The sequence below is a fragment of the Lutra lutra genome, chromosome 2, assembly GCF_902655055.1.
Source record: "Lutra lutra chromosome 2, mLutLut1.2, whole genome shotgun sequence".
Lineage (NCBI taxonomy): Eukaryota > Metazoa > Chordata > Mammalia > Carnivora > Mustelidae > Lutra > Lutra lutra.
The window spans coordinates 113165403-113190612 of NC_062279.1; the positions used below are offsets into that span (position 1 = coordinate 113165403).

A 25210-nucleotide genomic window follows, 5' to 3' on the forward strand; every position below is an offset into this window, starting at 1 on the left:
GTAGGTTAAACATCTGCCTTTAGCTTAGGTCATGATCTCAGGTTCCTAGGGTGGAGCCGTGTGTCAGACTCCCTGCTCCGTGGAGAATTGGCTTGCTTCTCCCTCTCCCTCTGCTCCTCCCTCCTCCCCAGCTCATGCTTGCTCACTCTCTCTCAAATAAATAAATAACACCCCCCCCCAAAAAAAACAAATAAATGTTTTTATGTAAAAAATATAACAGATGCATTACTATTTTATTAATTTTCTTAACTAATAGGACACTGAAATTATTTAGTATAACTTTGTAAAAGCTGTATTTTCCCAGTGACCCTCTATAATTCTAGAATTAGAGAGTTCCACTATAGTGGACATTACATTTATTTTTAAAATAGCCAAAATATTTTCATTCAAACACTTTCCTAAAACCAAATGAGAAAGTCAATGCAATATCTTTACAGCATTAGAGTTTCTTTGTTATTTGAAATATCCTCTACTTTAAGTAGACTGTTTCTTGTGTATAAAGTGCCATCTAAAAACAAAATTCAGAGACTCAACTTGGTTCTAAAAAGTATATTCAGAGGGCTTATACCTTATAACTTCCTTTTTTGTTCCTACCAACATCTTACTTCAGGTACTTACTATCTTCTACCTGGATGTTAGTGTAGTCAACTTCTAACAGGGTTCATACCTCTGATCTGATCTCTTTGCTTCAATTATCCATGCTCACAACAAAATATACTTTGCTATATTATAATTACTGATTCAGTTTTCTTTCTTTTGACAGGAGTTCAACCCAGAGGCCTATTCTCAAGTGCTGTTTACAGTGCACGGATAGATCAAGTAATCTTCAATCTGTGTGTTCCACATTTTGATCAGGGAGTGGAAATTATTTTTGCTATTACTTCCTATATGCACTGTTATAAATCAAATGTGACCAAATAATACTAAAATCAAATATAAGACAAATGAAATATAACAGGTTTTAAGAAGGATAAAATTTGCTGTGACTAACAGCCCAAAGATGTTCAGAAAAATCAGACTAGCCCTCTACCCCTAAAAAGATTTAATAATCATTAGAATATAAATAGAATATATATTCCTTGTGAGACATAGAATATTATCAGCATAAGAGAAGAATTTTACTAAATAACCATAAAGATGACCAAATGATGAGGGCATACACAGGTGTGTTCCCAGACTCTGTGAAACTTATTACACTATATTTGTGTGTTTTATAAAATTGCTGACCTGTGGGTTATGCAATCAAATATTCTAGAAGAATGCTATAACAGTACGAGATTGCTTTTAGTTCTTTTGAAGGGAAAAACTGTCATTCACCTTCCCTTCAATCAGTTTATCCACAGTGCCTGATAGAGAATAGTGCAGACTTAGAGTACATTTGTTGAATGAAGACACAGAGAAAGACATAATTACGTCTGCTTCAACTTTAGTTCTTCCCGTTGCATTTGCACGTATTCCTGACTAAGTGAATGTTGGCTCTTTCTCCCAAACCTCACCTACCTCTTAACAGATTCTATCATATTAGGTTTATACTACAGATTTTTTAAAGCTGTCTAATCCCCTTTCTGAACTATAAAATCTTCAAAAAGGGAATGGTGTCTTTTCTTTAAGTTTTTTAGTCTTGATATTGCCAATATAATAATCAGCTCCTCACCAGTCCAAGTGGCATAGTTTCTGAAAAGTATTTAATACCGATATAACTTCAAATTTGTAAAAATGAAAAATATACATGTCTTCCCAGTAATAACTACAAAGCAGGCAACCTGACCAAGCTTTCTGGCTGGTATAAAAATGATAAAATGAGATACAGGGAGAGAGCACATCAGATTCTCTGAGTATTCAATTTTAAAATTATCAAAATGGGACATTTATTTTAAAATGTTCAGAAACACTACCTTTTTTCCTAAAGCGTTAGGCATAATGTCTTGCATTTAGTAGGCACCCATTACATATTTGATGAACATAATTTCTTATGTGGGAACAAAAACATAAATACTTTAAAATGGGGGGTGGGGGGAGAAGTATTTCATGTTCCAAGATGTGTTTTTGCTAGGGGAAAAGAAAGTTCTTTTTAAAGATGTAATAATAGAATTTTTCTCTAATAACTTAAAAGCATAATAAATTTTCTAATATTTAAAAATGTCACCAGGAGTCCTTATTAATTCTACCAGAAATCTCAAATTAATGAGAACAGCATCCTGGCCTCACAGAATAGGAAAGGACTTGAGAGATGTCTGACAAAATTTTCACCTGGTCCCACAGCCCCATTTCATATGAGAAAAATGATTAGAGAAAATATAATGTTAAATTGTTAGCGTTGGGTAGCTCTGAGACTGAAACTTAAGTCTTTTCATCCTGGATCAGCACTTTTGCCCATAAACCTTAATCTAATCCATCTACTTTATTTCCCTATTGAGATTACAAAATTCAACCCAAGTGTTATTCTCTTATACATTTACTTAGAAAGGACTGTGATATTTCCATACTTCAATATACATTCACCCAACATGCACATAATACAAATCTTTGCTGGCATTCAGTTCCTGAAATATATATGTCACATTCAGATGACTGCCCTTGTCAAGGCTTTATTCTCAAAGAAATGGACTGAATCTGCCTTATGTGCCTAAGGCCAATGGCTCTGACTGCAGGCCTCTCCCTTAGGGATTACAATTCTAGCTCCATCATTTCCCTGGCTGGCCTTCCCCTAGATTTCAGATAAATCCACGTCTTATCTCCCTGAGCTGCTGAGGTGTGCGCGGAGTGGGGCGGCGGAGGGGGGGGGGAACCTGCGGAGTGCAAACCCAGAGCAAGGAATTTCATCATTTGCTGTGAAGAGGTCTTTGCTTTCAGGCAGGTCTTTTCCACTGATTACTGAGCCTATTTGCAAAAGTGATTACTACTGCTGTGTAGTTCGAAAAGGTGTCTAGTACCTGAATGAAAAATGTAAATTTAAAATAACAAAAAGTTTTTTTTTTTTTAAATGAACTCATTGCCTCTTCTGTTTTGGTTTTTAGAAAGGGAAAAGTATTCCATTAGAAGAAAACTCAGGGCACCTATAAAAATAGAACTTCCCATTAGATTGTGAATAGCTGACATTCCACAGGAAGTATGCACAAGTACCACACTGCCAAAACCATCATCAAAAGGACAAACACAGGAACATTCCTTCTTTAGGAATTTAAGTAGTTATTTTATCTTGGAACTGATTGGCTAAATGACTTCCAATCTTCCCATATGAGTATTTCATTGATGTATAAAATATTCATTTTTCTAAAGCCATTTATTTTTCTTTATAGAGTAAGTACCACAATTAGATAATTTAGAGGGATTACATCTGTTGTAATCTCTTTTTAGTCACTGAAAATCTATTCTTTAAACCATTGTTTTCCAACTGTCTCTAAAGCTGGGTGCTTTATTGGACTGTATTTAACTAGTTCATTAATCTCATTTACTGGCAAAGAATTCTGATGAAAACTGCTCATAACTCTTCTTTAAAACTTTAAATATTGGGGGCGCCTGGGTGGCTCAGGGGGTTAAAGCCTCTGCCTTCGGCTCAGGTCATGATCCTGGGGTCCTGGGATGGAGCCCCACATTGGGCTCTCTGCTCAGCAGGGAGCTTGCTTCCTTCTCTCTCTCTGTCTGCCCCTCTGCCTACTTGTGATCTCTGTCAAAAAAAAAAAAAAAATGAAATTGGATCATTTCCTTACACCACACACGAAAATAGACTCAAAATGGATGAAGGATCTCAATGTGAGAAAGGAATCCATCAAAATCCTCGAGGAGAACACAGGCAGCAACCTCTTCGACCTCAGCCGCAGCAACATCTTCCTAGGAACATCACCAAAGGCAAGGGAAGCAAGGGCAAAAATGAACTTTTGGGATTTTATCAAGATCAAAAGCTTTTGCACAGCAAAGGAAACAGTGAACAAAACCAAAAGACAACTGACAGAATGGGAGAAGATATTTGCAAATGACATATCGGATAAAGGGCTAGTGTCCAAAATCTATAAAGAACTTAGCAAACTCAACACCCAAAGAACAAATAATCCAATCAAGAAATGGGCAGAGGACATGAACAGACATTTCTGCAAAGAAGACATCCAGATGGCCAACAGACACATGAAAAAGTGCTCCATATCACTCGGCATCAGGGAAATACAAATCAAAACCACCATGAGATATCACCTCACACCAGTCAGAATGGCTAAAATTAACAAGTCAGGAAATGACAGATGCTGGCGAGGATGCGGAGAAAGGGGAACCCTCCTACACTGTTGGTGGGAATGCAAGCTGGTGCAACCACTCTGGAAAACAGCATGGAGGTTCCTCAAAATGTTGAAAATAGAACTACCCTATGACCCTGCAATTGCACTGCTGGGTATTTACCCTAAAGATACAAACGTAGTGATCCGAAGGGGCACATGCCCCCGAATGTTTATAGCAGCAATGTCTACAATAGCCAAACTATGGAAAGAACCTAGATGTCCATCAACAGACGAATGGATAAAGAAGATGTGGTATATATACACAATGGAATACTATGCAGCCATCAAAAGAAATGAAATCTTGCCATTTGCGACGACGTGGATGGAACTAGAGGGTATCATGCTTAGCGAAATAAGTCAATCGGAGAAAGACAACTATCATATGATCTCCCTGATATGAGGGAGAGGAGATGCAACATGGGGGGTTGAGGGGGTAGGAGAAGAGTAAATGAAACAAGATGGGATTGGGAGGGAGACAAACCATAAGTGACTCTTAATCTCACAAAACAAACTGAGGGTTGATGGGGGGAGGGGGTTGGGAGAGGGGGTGGGGTTATGGATATTGGGGAGGGTATGTGCTATGGTGAGTGTTGTGAAGTGTGTAAACCTGGCGATTCGCAGACCTGTACCCCTGGGGATAAAAATATATGTTTATAACGCTGTAAAAAAAAAAAAAAAAAAAAAGAAAGAAAGGATGAATACCCAAGTTTTGTAGCAACATGGACGGGACTGGAAGAGATTATGCTGAGTGAAATAAGTCAAGCAGAAAGAGTCAATTATCATATGGTTTCACTTATTTGAGGGAAATTGGAAGGGGAGGTGAACCATGAGAGACTATGGACTCTGAAAAACGATCTGAGAATTTTGTTAAGGGGTGGGGGGTGGGAGGTTGGGGGCACCAGGTGGTGGGTATTGTAGAGGGCACGGATTGCATGGAGCACTGGGTGTGGTGCAAAAATAATGAATACTGTTATGCTGAAAAAATAAAAAATTAAAAAAAAAAAAACTTTAAACATTGAAGAACAATTGCAAAGAGTCTGAGCTTTTCAGTCTAGCAAAAGAGGTTCAATTGTCTGATGTAGCATATTTAATGTTACTATGGTTCAAATGTGGGGATGCCTGAGGGGCTCAGTTGGTTAATTATCTGCCTTTGGCTCAGGTCATGATCCCAGGGTCCTGGGATCAAGTCCCACATCAGACTCCTTGCTCAGTGGGGAGCCTGCTTCTCTCTCTGCCTCTGTCTGCCACTCTGCCTGCTTGTGCTCTTTCTCTCTCTCTGACAAATAAATAAATAAACTCTTAAAAAAAAAAAAAGTAAACTTACACTTTGGTTTCAGACATTAATAACACAAATATCATTGTGACAATTACAATCCACTGTAACTGAAAATCTTATTTTGTATTCACATGAACTGCTTTTTTATATGTTCTGTACCAATTATTTAAAATACAATGCATACAAAAATAAACTTTATTCTGAACTCCGTGATTCTTATCATTCTCTCCATTTAATAATATAAAAAACTATACAATTTTAAATGTGAATATAACTCGGTAACTATAGAAAAGTGATATGGTATGGCCTGAGAAGAAGAGTAATGCCCTTTTATATCTGACCCAACGCTGATGTGCTTCTTAAAGCTGAAGCAGATCAGAATACACCACCCTACAATATACCACTTTGGCAAAAAGACTATTTTGAGCTAAAGTCAACTGAGAACAAACAAATACAGGAAGAGTTCTCTACCTTTCCCTTATCTGCCCAAAAGCAGGGCATAAATTTCTCTTTGAGGAAGGTATCTGTTCCATGTACCAGGAGGGAAGAGCAATTTTTATCATCTAAGACAAGAATTTGACACCTTCACTGCTTCTTTCAGTTTCACTTCTTTTCTACAAACTCTCATGCACATGTTAATAAAAACCATGTGCCTTTTATTCCGTTCATCTGCCTTTAGTCTAATTCACATGGCTTCATGCACTGAACATAAGAGGGTATAGGAAAGTATATCCTCTCTGATAGAGCCACTATCAAATCCAATTCTGAATAATGGTACTCAGGTAAATGAGCATTAGCAAAAGTGTTTTTCATTTCAGCATTTATCATAGCATGAAAAACATATCCCAGTTTATAATACTATATCCGTGATTTATATAGCCAAGGATAGCTAACAAATTAAATCTATTAAGAAATAACAACAGGTCTGAAAAAAAAATAGGGTAGATACATTTGTCTAACTAAATGCATTAAAAAAAAAAAATTCCCTGTTCTCCCAAGCCCTGCCCAGCAGTGAGGAGGAATACCCCTGGGGTGCCATGGGAGGCTAAATAGGAAACCTGGACTTCTACTTCCACCTGAAAGTAGTAAGATGGTACCTAATAACTCCTGCCAATGTGTTATCAGAGGAGGCCTGTTAACAAGATTAAAATTAGATCCTCAGTCTCATAAAATAATACCCAAAATGTCTAAGATATAATACAAAATCACTGCTTATATCAAGAACCAAGAAAATTTCTATATGAATGAGAAAAAAACAATGAACAGATGCCAACACCAACACCACCAAGATGACAATCTAGTTGGAATTATCTGACAAGGATTTTTGATCAGCCTAATAAATTGTTTCCATGAGCAATTAAAAACACAGTTGACCAGAAAAAATAGGAAGTCTCAGCAAAGACAGAGAATTTATAGAAAAACCAACAGTCTGTAGTAGAACTGAAAAAAATACAATAACTGAAATGGATGCATTCAACAGCAGAGTGAGGAAAAAATGGATCAACTTGAAGAAAACAGTATAAATTTTCTAATGTGAACAAGAGAAAAAAAGAAGATAAAAATGAACAGAGCCCCAGGAATTTATATGGCTATAACAAAGGATCTAGCATTCATGTTATCAAGTTCCGGAAGGAGAAGAGAAAGAAGGCAAGGGTAAAAAAATTTATTAAAAAAACCAATGTCTAAACATTTCCCAAGTTTGGCAGAAGACATAAACCTGTATATTCAAGCGGTTAAGTGAACACAAAATAAGATAAACTCTTAAGAAATCTAAGCCAAGACACATCATGGTCAAACTTCTAAAAACTACAGGCAATGAAAAAAAATCTTTAAAGCAGCTGGAGAGAAAGAACACCTTACTTTTAGGGGCAAAACAAAATGACAAAAGATTTTTCATCAGAAATCAGAGAATACAGAAGGAATTGATGTAACAGTAAAAGAATATACCTGTTTACTTAGAATTCTTTATCTAGAAAAAAGGAGTTAAGGGGGAAATCAAGACATTCTTAGAAAAAGGAAAGTAATTTGTTGCTAGCATATCTACTCTGAAAAAAATGGCTAAGGAAGTAAGGAAGAAAGGAAATCATTAAAAAATAAAAGGATCTTACAACATGAGAATGGAAGAAAGGATAATGGAGAAAGTAAAAATACGAGTTCTGAGAAAGGACTGAAGAGGAAGGACTAGTGTAATATGGAGTGGTGCCAAACTACAGGCATGTGAACAAGCCATGGAGAGGAGCACTACAGTGGGGCTGTGCATAATCAGAGCTTCAGTCTCCATTCTCCAGCACACACCCATCATGAACATGGTAGACACACATGGCTGCTTACCTAATATGCAAAACTCTCCTATTTTCTTGTTAACGAAGCCATGTTTTAGATCTTACCTGACCATGCACATGGTGAATCAAGAGAAGCCAGTTTCCTCCCAAGACCTACATATTAAATTTATAGTTGGTCAAAGCCAATTGTTGTAGTTCCATTCCCTCATAAATACCTGATTCAGGCAGGGGCATAAGAAGGAACTCTAAACAGGGATTCATTAAAATAAATAAATAAGTGAATAAATAAATAAATAGCAGGGATTCACTAACAGATTATCTCCTGAGGGACTGCTGAGAAAGGATAAAAACATATGCAATGGCATTAATACTATCCATTTTTCTCACTGTGAAAGTCACTAATATCTGAAAATGTGGCAGCCAACCTGAGAATAAACTCACATACTACAGAGCACAAACAAAAAGACAAAAAAAACTTGATTTCTTAACTACATCATTGAAGGGCTGAATCAACCAGATCTAACACTAACCTTCCTTTAGAGTCATACTACAAAAAATATCTTTTTCTTATCTATTTCCCATTTTCATGTAATGCTGGACAGTAGTCCAGCATATGAATTTACCATAATTATGCAACTATTTCTCTATTATTGGATCCTTAAGTTGCCTTTTTTTCTTTTCTTTTTTTCCCATTATAAAAGCTGATGCAATGAACATCTTTTGGTATAAAGTTTTATCTAAATTTAGGATATGATTTCCATGGATTACATTTCTAGAAGTGAAATTACTATGTCAAATGATATATGACCTAATCCTAGCCAGTGAGAGGAAATGAAACATTTACTGGGTAAATTTTTCACTCTTATAAAGAACAAGAGACAATCTCTTTCACTGGACATTTAGCATGTCATATATAATACCTTGAACCATACCAATTTGAGAACAAAGCCAAGTAATTAAAAGATGGACATCTGATACTGTTGTTGAACCCCTGAATTAACCAACTTCAAGGACCCTACTTTTAGTCTTTTTCCATTATTTAAATTATAGTTCACTTTCAATATTTTTTATTTGACACCCAATGTTGCATTAGTATCAAGTATACAACATAGTGATTCAACATCTCCATACATTATGCTATGCTCATAAGTTTACCTACGATGTTACCATACAACGCTATTACAATATCACTGAAAATATTCCCCTACGTCTTTTATTTCTGTGATTTATTCATTCTATAACTGGAATCCTGTATCTTCCACTCTCCTTCATACATTTTACCCTTCCTTTCCACACACCCCCCACCCTATGGCAACCATCAATTTGTTCTCTGAATCTGCTTTTTGTTTGTTTATTCACTTTTGTTTTTTACATTACACATGCAAATAAAATCACATGGTATTCGTCTTTCTCAAGACCTCATCCTTTCTTTGTTGCAGTGTAATGTTCTATTTTGTGTGTGTGTGTACATATATAAACACATCTTATTTATCTATTTATCTACTGATGGACACTTAAGTTTCTTCCATATCTTGGCTACTGTAAATAATGCTGCAATAAACACAGGTGAGCTTATTTTTTTTTTCAAATTAGGGCTGTCACATTCTTTGCATAAATACCCAAGAGTGGAATTATTAGATCTTATGTTACTTTTATTTTTAATTTTTGGAGGAACCTCCATACTGTTTTCCAGAATGGCTGCACCAATTTTTACATTCCCACCAACAGTACACATGGGTTCTTTTTTCTCTACATCCTCATAAACGTTTAATATTTCTTGTGTATTTGGTTTTAGCCATTCTGAAAGGTGAGGTGGTATGTCACTGCAGTTTTAATTTGTGTTTCCGATGATGAGTGCTACTGAGCATCTTTACATGTGACCCTTGACTATGTGGATGTCTTCTTTGGAAAAATGTCTATTCAGATCCTCTATCCATTTTTTAATTGGATTGGGTTTTCTGGGGTTGAATTGTAAAAGCTCTTTATATATTTTGGATATTAACCCATTATTGGATATGCCATTTGAAAATACCTTTTCCCATTCAGTAAGCATCATTTTTTACTTTTGCTAATGGTTTCCTTTGCTGTGCAAAAGCTTTTTATTTTGATGTAGCCTAATAGTTTATTTTTGCCTTTGCTTCCCTTGCCTTAGAGACATATCTAGAAAAACGTTGCTATGACTGATATCAAAGTTACTGGGCTTTAATCCATGTTGAGTTTATTTTTATGTATGTGTTAGGAAGTGGTCCAGTTTCATTCTTTTGCATGTAGCTGTCCAATTTTCTCAGCACCACTTATTGAAGAGACTGGCTTTTTTCCCATTGTATATTCTTGCCTCTTTTGCCATAGATTAATTGACTACATAAATATGGGTTTATTTCTGGGCTCTCTGTTTCACTGATGTATGTGTCTTTTTGTGCCAGGACCATACTGTTTAGATTACTACAGTTTTGTAGCATGTCTTGGAATTTGGGACTGTGATATCTCCACCTTTGTTCTTCTTTCTCAAGACTCTTTTGGCTGTTCAGTTTTTTGTTTTGTTTTGTTATTTTTGTATGTGTGGTTCCATACAAATTTTAGTATTATTTGTTATAGTTCTGTGAAAAATGCTGCTGGTATTTTGATAGGGATTGCACTGAAAGTATGGATAGCTTTGGGTAGTAGTGACATTTAAACAATATTAACTCTTCCAATTCAAGAGCATGGAATATCTTCCTATTTGTGTTGTTTTCAATTTCTTTCATCAGTATTTTATAGTTTTCAGAGTACAGGTCACCATCCTGATTAAGTTTATTACTAGGCATTTTATTCTTTTTGGCGCATTTGTAAATGGAACTGTTTTCTTAATTTCCCTTTTCTGCTACTTTGTTATTAGTGTATAGAAATGCTACCAATTTTTGCATATTAATTTTGTATTCTGCAACTTGACTATTACTTCTAATAGTTTTTTGGTAGAGTCTTTAGGGTTTTCTATGTATGGTATCATGTCATCTACAAATAGTGAAAGTTTTACTTCTTCCTTACCAATATGGATGCCTTTTATTTCTTTTTCTTATCTGATTACTGTGGTGAGGACTTTCAGACTATGTTGAATAAAACTGGTGAAGTGAACATCCTTGTTTCTGATCTTAAGAGAAAAATTCCCTCGTTTTTCGCTACTTAGTATGATGTTAGCTATGGTTCTTTTTATATAAGATAATAAATCATAAAAAGTCCAAAAAATTCAATGGAAAATTAGCTCATATCAGCCATTTGTATGCCCAGAGATAAAACTGAGAACTGCTTATGGTATCACAGTGAACAATTCAAACCGACTCCTGTTTCAGTTATGAAGATTAATGTAAGTTTTAAATAAACACTCCTGAACAGTCACATTTTTTCAAAAAGAATTAGAGTTAATACTATTTGAAAAACATCTAAATAAAATCTAGGGTCATTAATTTAGACTGCAAATTAGAAAAAAAAATCATTTAATTCAAAATGGTCTTCAAATAGCAAAAATAAATGAACACAAAGTATGTTGTACTTACAAATCAAACACCAAATAATGGAAGCCCTCTTCTGATATGCTGTCATGAAGTCGCACTAAAAAAAAGGCGGGGGGAGAAAAAAGTTTATATTATACATATGCCAATGATGAACATTAAACCATACTTCTACTGGGCTTCTGTCTCCTAACTAAAAGTGCTGGCAACATCTATTTTCTATGCCCTGATAACTAGTATCCTTTATAACAAGGCTTGGGTTCAGACAAACCCAAGGTTTAGATTCTGGTTCTGATTATTATTACTGTGTAGAGTTAATCTTTTTTTTTTTTTTTTGTTAAGAGAGAGAGAGGAGAGAGGGCAAGCAGGAGAGGGAGAGAGAAAGAATCTTAATTAAGCAGACTCCACAGTCAGCGCAGAGTCAGAAGGAAAGGGAGAGAGAAAGAATCTTAATTAAGCAGACTCCACACTCAATGCAGAGCCCAGTGTGGGGTTTCATCCCACAACCCTGAAATCATGACCTGAGGCGAAATCAAGAGCCAGATGCCCAACTGACTGAGCCACCCAGGTGCCCTTGTGTGAGCTTAATCAAATTAATTAACTTATAATGACAACAGTACCTATACTTTACAAAATGGTTGAGAAGGTTAAATGAGACAACAAAAGTAAAATAATCCACATGTTGCTGGTATAAATAAATATTAATGACTGTTATAATACTAAATATATCTATTCGAAGTTACCAGGTTCTAGGACTTCTGCTCTCCCTGCCCCCACCTTTTTTTGGTGGAGGTGGAGAGAGTTTCTACATAGCATTCCCTGGCCGACCTGTCAACAGAGTTTTTATTATGCTACTTCTAAACTCAAGTCACCAAAATCCATTTACCAAGTCAGCCAAAAATACATAAGTAGAACTTCTAATAAAAAAATCTACTAGTTCCTCAAATTAATACCACTTCAATTTTTCCAATGAGCTAGACTTTCACTGATAGCTATCCAAAACAAATATTTTGCTCTTCTGAATGGAAAACACTCATTATCTCCTGTAATTCTAAAGTAAACTACACATATATAACTTACATACTGTTTTTCCTGCTATTTATTTTTGCACAAGTCCCCTGCATCCCCCAATGCATCCCCATAGATGGTTAATGCTTCCTATTTATCTAAATCACCTGAAGTGGCTTGGCCTTCACTGGGAGCAACAGAGGGCAGAAAAAGCAACAAACCTGCAGGACACAACTGCTTTTGAAAAGTCACCACAAAAGGATAATGATTTCTACTACCACTGGTCCTTAGCATGTTCCCCATGCAATGACGACCACCCCATAGAAAATGTGGATTCCGAAGAACATTTAGATTGTCACACAAACTCTAATGATCTACAGAAGGAGTCTGCAGTATCCATGAAATTCTCAAGGTCACAGACTTAATGTCCATTCTTTACAATCTAGTTCCATCCCCTTCAGACACCATCCTTGGGCCGCTATTAAAATTTTTTTTGAATCTCTCTTTAGAAACCTTTCTAAGGTAAAGAACGAAAGACTTTTTGTTCCATTATACAGAATTTCTTTCTCATCATTACTACCATTCAGTTATCGTATTTCACAGGTTTTTTAATCCCTCCCAGAGACCTGACAAATGGTAGATGGTCTTTCATATAATTGCTTTGAGCACTTACTATACTATGTGCTAGGCATTCTTCCAAGTCCCCCCACCACCGCCACCAAAGCTCAATATACCTATATACACCTAAAATAAAACAATTAATATCAAACAATTCTTCCATAACTTTAATTGTGTGAAGGGTATTCTTCAGTTTGCCAATATCAAAGATGCCCACTACCTTTGTTTAAACTTACACTGCCAAAGAAAACCGAAAGTTATCTCAGTGATGCATTCTGTTCATAGTCATTCAGCACAGTAAGGAAAGTCAGGTGATAACAGGTAATTCAGTGGCTTTCTTGAATGACATAGTCTCACAGATACCTATCTCACTGAGCAGCTGTAACACAACTTGTGTTTAAATAAGCCCAATGAATGGTATGTCTACTTAAGTCAGACAGTTATTCAATGAAAGAAAGATGATTTCCATCCTATCGAAGTTAAAATGAGAGGTAAAGTCACAATGTGAGCAGGAGTAAATGATTCTTTCTTTCTTCCACTGTCTCAAAATAAAAACCTGAAGTGGAGATGGGGATCTCAGGTTTTCAGATCAAAGGGTTGTAGAGCTAAACAGAAGGGGAAATTTCAGGTACAACTGGAGAAAATATTACTTTCTGGTTCTATTTGGAATAAAATCTTCTTAGTATGATTATCACTTTCTTATTAATAATTGCACATCATCATTTAGAAGTACATTATTTTTTTAAAAAGTTAAGAGTTGCTCGGATGCAAGCCTAATGATCAATGTATATTGGTTTTGGTGAAGACTAGTTTCACAAAAGTATTTAGCCAGCAAACACATAATAATTACTTAAGGATAAACTGTTTGGCCCAAGTTCACTACTTTTGCATCACACAATTCCAAAACAACCTCCACTATTTCTAACCAGCCATTTGACCGGGTGAGATCAATTATAAGTGAGTGAGTTTGTTGATACAGCAGAAAAAACTAACATCATCTTTACTGGGGATAAATATGTACACATTTCCTTCCTTCCTTTATTCCTTCCTTCCTTACGATCTCTCTACCTCTTTCCACTCTTAAAGAACTGGAAAACAAAACTAAATGCGATCATCACAATTTTTCATTTATTAACCAAACTATATAATTTCATCTTTGCATGGATGTTCCACTTTTACAACTACTCTAAGGATGGGTTGGTTTCCTCTAGAGACTTTGAACTCTATCATTTTCAGAATTGATGATATGTTTATGTAGTCTGAAGACAATGTCTTACACACCACAGATATTACCTTTTTATCTTCAGGCCATTTCAGTCAATAAAAAGTATCCATCTTCCATCCTTTCCCTCTTTTTTTAAAAATTAAATTAAATTAAATTTTTTTAGTGTTCCAAGATTCATTGTTTATGCACCACATCCAGTGCTCCATCCAATAAGTGCCTCCCATAATACCCACCACCAGGCTCACCCAACCTCCCACTCCGCTTCCCTCCAAAACCCTCAGTTTGTTTCTCAGAGTCCATAGTCTCTCATGGTTTGTCTTTTTTTAACAGTTTGCCATGAGTTGAATCTGTGTTTACTTTCACAAAAACTCACATTAGTTTCTCTCTATAAGTAACTGTCAATTCATTTCCATGCCGAAGGAAATACAAGATATTCTGTTCACCAGAGATGTTACCCCAAGATTGCAGACATGGCCAGCCTTGAGAGGACTGTGGCTGCTCCATGTTGAAACATACTGCACTATGTTCTTGCTATGACTGCTCTTTGTATTGCCATAAACTGTACATATGTATGGGTAGACACAATTAACTTAATCACAGTCATCATTAAGAGGTTTTCAGACAGAAACAATAAAGAAGATAATGAGAAAAGCATTTGAGAACACAGGTTATGATATATCCTGGTAGTCATTCTTTTCAGAAGTTTGCTTAAAGGTAAAATAAAGTTTATGAATAAATGAGTTTTCATAAATGGCAACCATGTAACAGTTCTTATCCAGGATAAAATTTAAAATTCTAGGGCATTAAGTATTAGACTTATAAGGGGAGAAAAGGTGTTCCTGAGGCTAAAATGTTTCCAAAATTCAGTTGACCCATGGCCTAATTATTTTTCTTTCTCCCCCTCATATGTTATTCATTTGGTCATTTGCATTCAAATTATCATGGGATCACTGCTTTCTCTTCTGGTCCTACATTCCTGTATGATTTCACTGCAGTTTCTAGTTAAGTACTGGTCCCAAAAAGGGGCCAAACAGGACTAAACAGGACATTGTAATTATCTGAGAAATTAATTTTATTTAAGTGCAAAAGAAGCTTCTATTTATTTTAAAATACCTTTTCATTTAGGGGGTTAAAAGATATAATAACTAGTCTTTACTATGTAAACACAATGCAAATAAGTTTTTCAAGAGTTATTTTAGTTAATATATAAGACCTTTTCCCATCATGTTTTGCAAATGAATATGCATAGACCTGAAGAGGTGAAAGAAACTTCCAAGGTTTAACAGCTAGCAATTGGCCAGGCTAGGACTGTAAACCAGAGTTGGAGGATTCCAAAGACCTGGTTCTTGCTCAGAATACTATATAGACTCCCTAAGTACATCTGTCAATGAACTACTTCTCCTCACCCCAAGACATAGAGTACAAATTAGTTTGTCAGGATAAAATAATATTTAAAAAAGAATTAAAGAGGAAGAAATAGTTAATATTAGACTAGAGAATGAAAAGCAGTGTTAAGGGGAAAAAAAGCACTTACACAAAAAGAAAAATATTTTGAGTTCAGAAAGTTTAAAATGTGATGCTGTAGTTTGGGGGATATAGAGACAGCTAGATGATGTCTAAGATACAGAGCCAATACCAGCCACATTTGTCTTTCTATGCAGTCCCTAAATCCCTAGAAAACGGTTAAGCTCCTCTTCAAATTAGGAATGTTAGAATATCCAATGACTCAGCTATTTTACGTGATAGGACATTTAATGCACCAAAAATCCTAATTAGTGTCAAATAAATAAATAAAAAAAAAAATCTTTAAAAAAAGGGGCGCCTGGGTGGCTCAGTGGGTTGAGCCGCTGCCTTCGGCTCAGGTCATGATCCCAGGTCCTGGGTTCGAGCCCTACATCGGGCTTTCTGCTCAGCAGGGAGCCTGCTTCCCCCTCTCTCTCTGCCTGCCTCTCTGCCTACTTGTGATCTCTATCTGTCAAATAAAAAAAAAAAAAAAAATCTTTAAAAATCCTAATTAGTTAAAGAATCTGGAAAACTTGCACAATGTGTAATATACCATAAATTTAACTATTTGTTTCCAAAATTAACATTCCAATGACATGGATACTATGATAACATGGCAAGAGACAGAGGTATGTGTGTGTGCGGGTGTTAGGAAGTGGAGATGGGTATGTAAGGGAGAAAAGAGAAAGACGAGGAGAATTAAATTCTAAATAGAAGCACGTTAAAATTGCTTATTAGGTACATCTTATCTATTTTGATGACACATATTGAGAACATTTCTACCAAAAGAAAGTGAACATATTCTTTTACGAAGATTTATTATCTTTCAAAAAAAGACTAATAGCATACAAAGTCACTTGTTTCAATCGCACATACTTCCCTCCCTGTTTATTTCCTAACAACATCCTCTAAATACAATCAAGGGTGGTAAGTATAATTTTGTGAAATTATTTATACAACATATCATTTGGTTCAAATTATACTACTTCTCATTCTTCCTTTCAACTATACTCACTACCTGCTGTTCTCTACTAGAATTTATTATGGAGATGTGGCAGCCTATTACATTGGTGGTTCCAATAGACCATGTCTATCAATGTCTATTAATATTAATGTCCTTACGTAGTCCTCACGTAGTCCTCTCCCACACTGACTCTGGGTTTGGCCATGTGAGTTGCTTTGCGTGATCAGCATGTGTGATGCAAACAGAGCCTTTATAAACTCTTATACATTGGAGCTGTCCTTTTAGAAACCACATGCTATGCTAAAAAGAAGTTTGGGATAGACTTAGACAAGAGGCCACATGGAGAGAAACCCTGGAGGATGAGGGCCATGTTGACATTCCACTGCTAGCAGAGCTCACTGCTGAAGGGAAATGCAATTATCACCTCAGTTACATCATGTGGAGTAGAACGACTATCCAAATGAATCCAGTCAGTCCGCAGAGCAATTAGAAGTAGTAAACTGATATTGTTTTAAGCCACTAAGTTTGGAGTGGGAGTTGTTAACCAACAATAGATAAATGAATAAGAAAAATAATCTGAAATTTGTGACTGACCCATTATCCTCAAAGAATTCTTTTCCTATCACAAGGAACTTTTTTAGCAGAAAAAGAATGAGTTATACCTCAAAATATCAGTTATTAGAAACCTCTAAAACTAAATGGCAAGGCAATACTGCCAATGTTATCTAACTGCTAATAAAATAATTCATACAGAAAAGATTATATTGCATTCCCATAATCATTATTTGTCAGCTATGAGCAATAGTCCTGGTTATAAACGAGGTAGATTTTGCATTTTGCATTTTGAGCTTTATTATGTTACAAGGATTAAGGTAGTTGGATTTGGATTTGATTCACATATTGGGATGGAAAAAATGGCATCTTTAAGTCAGATGCTTTTTCTATTCCCATCAGTAGTTAATTATATTTCAGAGCTAGAGTAAGCACTAGCCAAGTATGGCCATGCAATGTACCATAGCCTTCTTAAAAGAGGGATGCCAACAATGATTTCATTTGTTAAATTAAAAAAAAAAAAGCACACACACGTCTCAAACATTGTAACATTCAAATGGCACTATTCTAGAGAGAAATTTGATCCCGGCCATTGCTACTGGGTCTTTTGTGACAAAGCTGATCATTTCTAGAGAGGAAAGTTTTCAAACAGACATAAAAACACTGAAAACCAAATTCAAAACCAAACTAACATTTCTAAAACACTGAAGGCAAACCTGCATGTGCATGTTTTCTAAATTTCTACTTCTTATAACATAAGTAATAGTTAATAAAGCAATACCATTTAAAATATATTTAGATTTGCATAGTTGAAAAATATACACACTCAACTTCTTTGAAATATGGATTCATGTACATTGTTCACATTTTGAGTAAAAACACAGTCAGATATAGATATATAAATATTACTTTGTTATTATTATCAAAGTCATAGTTTTGTAGCATTTATTCTTTGATTCTGTTTGTCTTAATATGATACTTTTAAAATTTAGGCATAAAATGTGGAAATTTGACTTGGCTAAGGCAAATAAATAAACTAAACCAGCACAAAAACCATGATCTGTCCTAATCTTAAACACCTGAACTCAAATTCCTAGAGTTGCACGAAGGATATGTATTTTTGACAAATACTTACCAATATGTTCTCATTAATAAATGCCAAATAAACTTTATTATTCAGTATTCAAATATTAAAATAACTTTAACATCAGAGCTACAAAAATTATTTTAATAAAATTTCAAATACTTTTCCGTCATAACAAGAAAATGTTTTAAAAATTAAACTGTATTTAGGTGCATCTGAGTGGCTCAGTCATTAAGCATCTGCCTTTGGCTCAGGTCATGATCCTAGGGTCCTGGGATTGAGCCCCACATCGGGCTCCCCTCTCATGAGGGAAGCAAGCCTCCTTCTCCCTCTCCCACTCCCTCTGCTTGTCTTCCCTCTCTCACTATGTCTCTGTCAAATAAATAAAATCTTAAAAAAAATTAAACTATATTTAAAAGCAATTCAGTGCTTATACTTAAGAAAAAGTAATTAGTAACTCATTTTTGAAAAGCAAATATAATTATTACATGAAAACTCAGTGGGGAATGTCAATCACATTAATTTTAAGACTATTTTAAAAGTACAAAAAAGTCATCGGATCCTAACGTCAGTGCTAAAAATCAAAGCACACCAATTATGCTGACCATAATCTCCATCCTTATTCCCAAATTCTCACCCCATTTGCTGGTTCCAGATTAAAAATAAGAAAGTTTAGATTAGCTTCACTATCTATAAAATCAGATTAGTAACATTCAGGGCTGACTAGAACAAATAATGATGTCTTCTAATAGGCCAGAGCTAGTCATAAACACAGATTATTCAAAGAGGATTCTGACTTGTCAAAATATATATTATTCAGAAAAATTTCAACCTGGGAAGATGACAGAACGTGAAAAAACATGACCAGTGGTTGCTAATTATATGTCTACCTGCTATAGCAATCATGTAACACCATGAATAACATGAAAGAGCAAGCAATCCTTTTGCTTGAAAGAAATAAGTCATAAAGAGCTAAATATAGAATTTAGAGATGATTAATAAAAAAAATTAATGGATCACTCATTTAATACACTTTCCTGCTCATTTTTAATAAAACCGTATATGTGAGGAGAAATTAAATTAGAGGTTTATCACTAAGCCTAGTAGTATCTAGAAATATTGTTTCCTTTAAAAATAATTTGAGATTATCTTGTTGCATATTTTAATTGCATGAATCCATTTTACTTGTTAAAATTTGTTTTGTGTTTTTTTTTTGGAAAAATGATTTCACTTCTTGGAAAAGCTAGTATTTATTTCAAGTTTCCTTCATTTAAAAAAATCTTTCCTTTTACAATTCTGCATCAAAATTATTTATGTATTTCAGTAAGTGGTTCCAGATTTTTCATTTTCTTTTTCCTTGCCTCATCTTTTAGTTATTCCACTTTCTAATACTTATATAAAGCTAATCAGTGATCACTCATGGATATTCTTAAATATTAGGAATATTTAAAGGAAAAACTATTGTTATTATATGACTTGTATATTACAGAAATCTTAAGATGGTCCACTTTCATATGTACTGTAATTATAAGGACTTAACAGAGCATTGCACTAATATCAACTTTTTTTAAAAAAATATTTTATTTATTTATTTGACAGAGAGAGATCACAAGTAGGCTCCCTGCTGAACAGAGAGGCTGATGCAGGGCTCAATCCTAGGACCCTGAGACCATGACCTGAGCTGAAGGTAGACGCTTAACCCATTGAGCCACCCAGGTGCCCTGGGCTAATACTATCTTTATGTTAAATTTATTCAAAATGTACACACCTACCTACTATGTATTAAATGTATAAGACTGTCTGGTTAAGAGGATAAAAGAATGGCCATTAGTAATTTCTCAGCTCTAAGAACCTGAACAGCATTATTATCTTTCTGATTGTGGAATCCAATGCAGGTTCAACCACTCTGCATTCCACAGTCTGGGTCAAAAAGAGAAGCCCCATCAATAATTTCACACCACACTCAGTTGGGTCCATATTTAACAGCAAGACACAAACACATTAAATGTCTTAAAGCAGTACAGTACTTAGCTACTTTTTAAGATTAAACAAGGCTTTGTGATTTATGATAAACTAAGGACATCACACAGGAAGGAGACTGCATCATGCCAAAGGACAGACAAGATAAGGATTTTTTTTTTCAAAGTGAAGATCAAGGCAGCATTTGAAACAAAAAATATTTCCTATCTAAAGTAATCATAACTTTGTGAAACTTTTGCTTGACTTTTATACATATATGTTATATGCTGGGTCATGATATAAAACCTTAATTTTTTTAAACTGTAAATCACACGAAAAATGCTTGATAAGCACTGTATTGCATAATCCTTTAAGAGGATCCTATAAGGTTTTTTCTAACTTTTTTACATTTCTACATTTCTGGATGATTACAGCAAATAAACAGTACACAAAATAAACAATACAGTTATTATCAATACAAGGTTGAATACATCCCCTAAATAAGACTTTTTCCTCAAACATTCAAAGAAATTTAAGTTTAAAACACACTTCATTTTATTTTTTATTTACTTTTAATGAATAACTAGAGGGAAAGCTTAAAATATTTATCTTGCCAAATTAAAAAGAAGGTTTTTTCAAAAATTACTGAGCAGATGAACTGTTTTTCTGACAATAGCCCTTAGAGAACAGAATGAATGGAAAACTTACTAGATCATCCTCTCCTTGCAGGTTACTACCATATTATCTTAACACTTGAAACTAAATTTTCCCTGAAGACACACATGCCCAAATGGTCTCATTTTTCAAATCCCTTTCCAAAAAATCATTCCTTGCATATAGTGTTTTACAAGTTTGATTCATCCCACAAGCAGAAAACACCTGAGTTTAAAATTCTACTGAAATGAGGGGCACCTGGGTGGCTCAGTGGGTTCTCTGCTCCGGTTTGGGGGGGGTCTCTGCTCAGCAGGGAGCTTGCTTCCCCCCCTCTCTCTGCCTGCCTCTCTGCCTACCTGTGATCTCTCTCTCTCTCTCTGTCAAATAAATAAAATCTTTAAAAAAATTCTACTAAAATGATAAGAAATTTACTAAAAAACTAGTGTCCGTATTATACTATCTCATAATGGTTTTCAATTAACTATTTTTATGCTGAAATTACTTAAAAAGATCAGTTTATTTCCTCTGTATAATATACACAAACATGAAACACATGAAAAGGAACTGTGATCTTGGGCTCACAACTGAAGAAAAACATAAAAGTTATGTGTGAATTTATTCACAAATTCAATACTGTGGGAATAATAAAGGATATTAATAAATTTAGTTAGAAGCACCATTATAGCAGTCAGCAGCAATCAGCATCAGGTACCTGGGAATATGGTTCTGGATAAGCATTCAATGAACAGTTAGTTCACCTGGGTCAGTGATTTTTAATTTATTTTTAAGTAAAGACTAAATTTCTCTTATCATGACATCAGGGAAGTTGTAATGAATGTTAGACATCTCAAATACTGGCGGCATCTGCCTGCCTCAAAGATCTCTCAAAACAAGCCCAAAGAACTTATGATCTTGCCTCTAAAACCTGCTTTACCTAGTGTCTTCCATATCTTTCCAGTTGTTCATCTGAAAGCAAATCCCTCAAAAAAAAATATATATATATATATATGTATATATACCCTGTCCCCTCACTGTCTTTACCACAGCAGCCAGAACAATCCTGTTAAAACTTAAATCTGATTATTGCTCAGAACCTTCCAATGGCTCTCCAACTGTGGCCTATAAGATCCCTCAAAGTCCACCCTCCGCCCCCCATCATCTCCCTGGCCTCTCCAACCACCACTCTTCCTCTGGCTTACTGTGCTCCAATGACACTGGACTCCTTGCTGCTTTTTGGAGAACCCCAGGCAAATTTCTGCCTCAGACCTTGCACTTGGCTGTTTCCTCTGCCTAGAACTCTTTTCCCCCAGATATGGCTCCACATCTCCTTCAAATCGTGACTCAGCTTGGTCATTTTAAATTGTTCTCAATAGAAACTACATGACATTAATTCTTCTTTTGATGGAAATTGGTTTGCCATCTTTATTTCTAAGCAAAATTTATGTCAAACCATCCTTTAATACCGAACCCAAAAACATTCACAGGAAATATGTTTCAGATTTGTTTGGTAAATATTTTTATCTCTATAATCTTGACTACAGTCTCCATTCAGATCTAAGCTTATGGCATAAATGTCTTAAGGAGCTTTATAAATGTCGTACCTAAGATTTTTAAGAAACGAAGTTCTTGTTAGAGGTGGGGAGTTCATTCTTTCAGTCACTCAGCCAGTTTACTTAGAGGCCACATGTTGGGGCTGTAACTATGAACAAGTCAGTGGTGATTCCCATCCTCACACAGTGTGCAGTCTTTGGGACAAAACCCCCTTGCTAATTTTATGATTCTGTAGTCCAGAGGATCAGACTCACAGCTTTACAAAGCATATCCTGATAGTTTAATTTTATGGTCTTCTCATTATACACCCCTATGGGAACACAGGAACACAACATGAAGAGGTGACAAACAAATCTACACAAAGCATCAGTGATAACTAAATATACTGTAAAATGTCTTCACCTGCTAGTGGCTACTGAATCAACAGTCTGTATCTACTGACCAACTGATTTCACCAAACAACATAGTCCCCTGACTTTTTTTTTCCTGGATTGACTTGCTATTGAGAAAACTGAACAAGCTGTTTAACCTGAAAGATAAATTTCCTAGTAAAAAGGAATTTCGCATCCTCTGTGGCCTACCCAAATCCATTAACCACAAGGCAGCCATCACTTCAAAATGTGAATCTGATTAGATCACACTTGCCAGCCTTAAAATTCTTTAATGACTTCCTACTGATTTAATCACATAATTTATCATCTAAAGGGGGACATTTTGAGAGTAAAAGAGGGTGATTAATTTTTACACCAGTAAATTAGGACAGCCCTTGGAAAAGGGGTTAGAGTGGTCATCCCACCCACCAGGCTCCACCTCTTCAACTTCCCTCACACTTGCCCTCCAGTTCCCTCTAGCAACAGCAGTCCTCTTTCAGACTCAAGAGACTCCGCTCCCTCATATAGCAAGCCACATCTTCACTGCTAATTCTTTGGCTTGGACTTCTCTTCCCTTCACTCCAACTTAATCCATAGCTATGCTTCAGAATTTAAGCATCACTTCATCAGGAAAGTCCCCTCTGGCCTCTCAACCAAATTCCCATAGCATCACCTGTCTCTCCCTCATAGCAAGGGACACACCTGCAATGATACCTCTGATTGTTCCATCCTTCAACTACCACTGTCCTGCCTGCTTAACTGATTCCCTTGGGTGACTGGATTTGCATGTCCCCAGAAAATACTTTCATAGCATCAGAGACCTCAGTTAAAACAATGTGCATATACCCCAAACCTGCAAATGGGAAAAAGGATGAATACATGTCTCTTGAACACCATAATGGAACACCGCCTGACTCATCCAAGGACTACCCAATTCTCTAAGATAGATCTTTGTTCTGTTTTATTATTTATTATTGATTAGGCCTTAATCAGGAATGTGTAAACTATGGTCCACAGCCCAAATTAGGGCATCAATCTATTTTTGCACAGCCAGTGAGCTAATTTTTTGTTGTTGCCATTTACATTTTTAAGGGACTGCAAAGACAAGTAAAATGAAAAACATACAACATAGGGCAGAGACTTTATATGGCCCACAAACCTAAAATATTTACTACCATACGGAAAAAGTTTGCCAATCTGTGGGTTAGAGTATCTCACTTGTACGAAACCGATAACAGAGCAAATGATTCTTGTCTGATAACAATACAAATGAGTGCTTTGTTACAGAGACATAAATAGATTCTCAAAGGTTATAGTTTTATTGCCTATAGGCAATAACTGCCTATAGCAATCACATTCCAGAATTCTTTCTGTTGTTATAAATATTTCTGTTACTCTTACAGGTTTTTAAACTGGCTTTGACACTCTGTGAGTTCTCTTATTAATTAGTAAATTTTTTGACATTTTAGATAATATATAATACTTTAACTGGTGTATACTATCACACTATATGATACACCAGAGTCTACTTAACCAGTCTCCTCTGAAAGAACATATGAATTGTTTTCGGGCTTTTGTTCTTTAGCTCCATTGCTATCACTTATCCTCAATGAGCTTCTCATTGTTTATTAAATAAATATGCAACAACATAGAAGCCAGGCTTTCAAGGCCTTCTTTGGACTAGAGGTACTAACTGATGATCTATTGCTTATACTTTATACTCCAGACAAGCAGGGCATCTTACTATTCCCTAAGGGACCAGAAAGTTTCCTTTCCTAGAAGGTTGCCTACTCTAGTCTCTACTATGGAAATCTTATCTACTCCTTAAGCTTCAATGTCAGCTGCCCATAGTCCATGGACTTAATAAGGACTTCTCTTCCTTTATTTCCTATAGTCCTTCGAGCTTCACTTCAGGAAAATTTAAAAAGGCAAAGTAAAAATTACCCATTGAAATAAAAATAAAAAACATTATCAATCTTGAATTAGTTTAATCCTTTTGGAAATAACACATTCTAAGGTTTTTGTTGATACATATCAGGTAAAGAAAATCAGAAATTATATCAAATTTCCATTCAGGCCCAAGGTGTATTATGGAAACATGGCCTGAAAGTAACTGATACAACATAAAATCAAAACTGAGTCTTTTCAATAGCCTTGTAACATGCTTGATATAATATTTTTGTAAAATGATTTTAAAAAAGGAAAGAATAAGAATGCTGCTGCCCTTAAGTGCTTTAGTCGTTAAAATGAACATTCCTGCTCACTTGATAGAAAAGCCTTGATTGTATAGAATTAAACAACTTCCTGTTCTTCATGTGCCTTCTAATGCAAACTCTCATACAAATGAGACAATATATTGTACCTTCGACAACACAGTGCTCCACAAAATCTGGTGCTGTATTTCTGGTCT

At 35.4% G+C, this 25210-nt stretch overlaps 1 protein-coding gene across 16 annotated transcripts in view; it reads right to left on the reverse strand.

Annotated features, from left to right (window-relative positions):
• The window catches only part of CAMK2D (calcium/calmodulin dependent protein kinase II delta), a 335351-nt gene that overhangs the window by 153343 nt on the left and 156798 nt on the right, over positions 1-25210 (reverse strand). For all 16 annotated transcript variants that reach the window (XM_047718293.1, XM_047718289.1, XM_047718280.1 and 13 more), the window contains exon 4: positions 11357-11411. In XM_047718293.1, coding sequence (XP_047574249.1) covers positions 11357-11411 — 55 coding nt within the window. The remainder of the gene's footprint in view (positions 1-11356; positions 11412-25210) is intronic.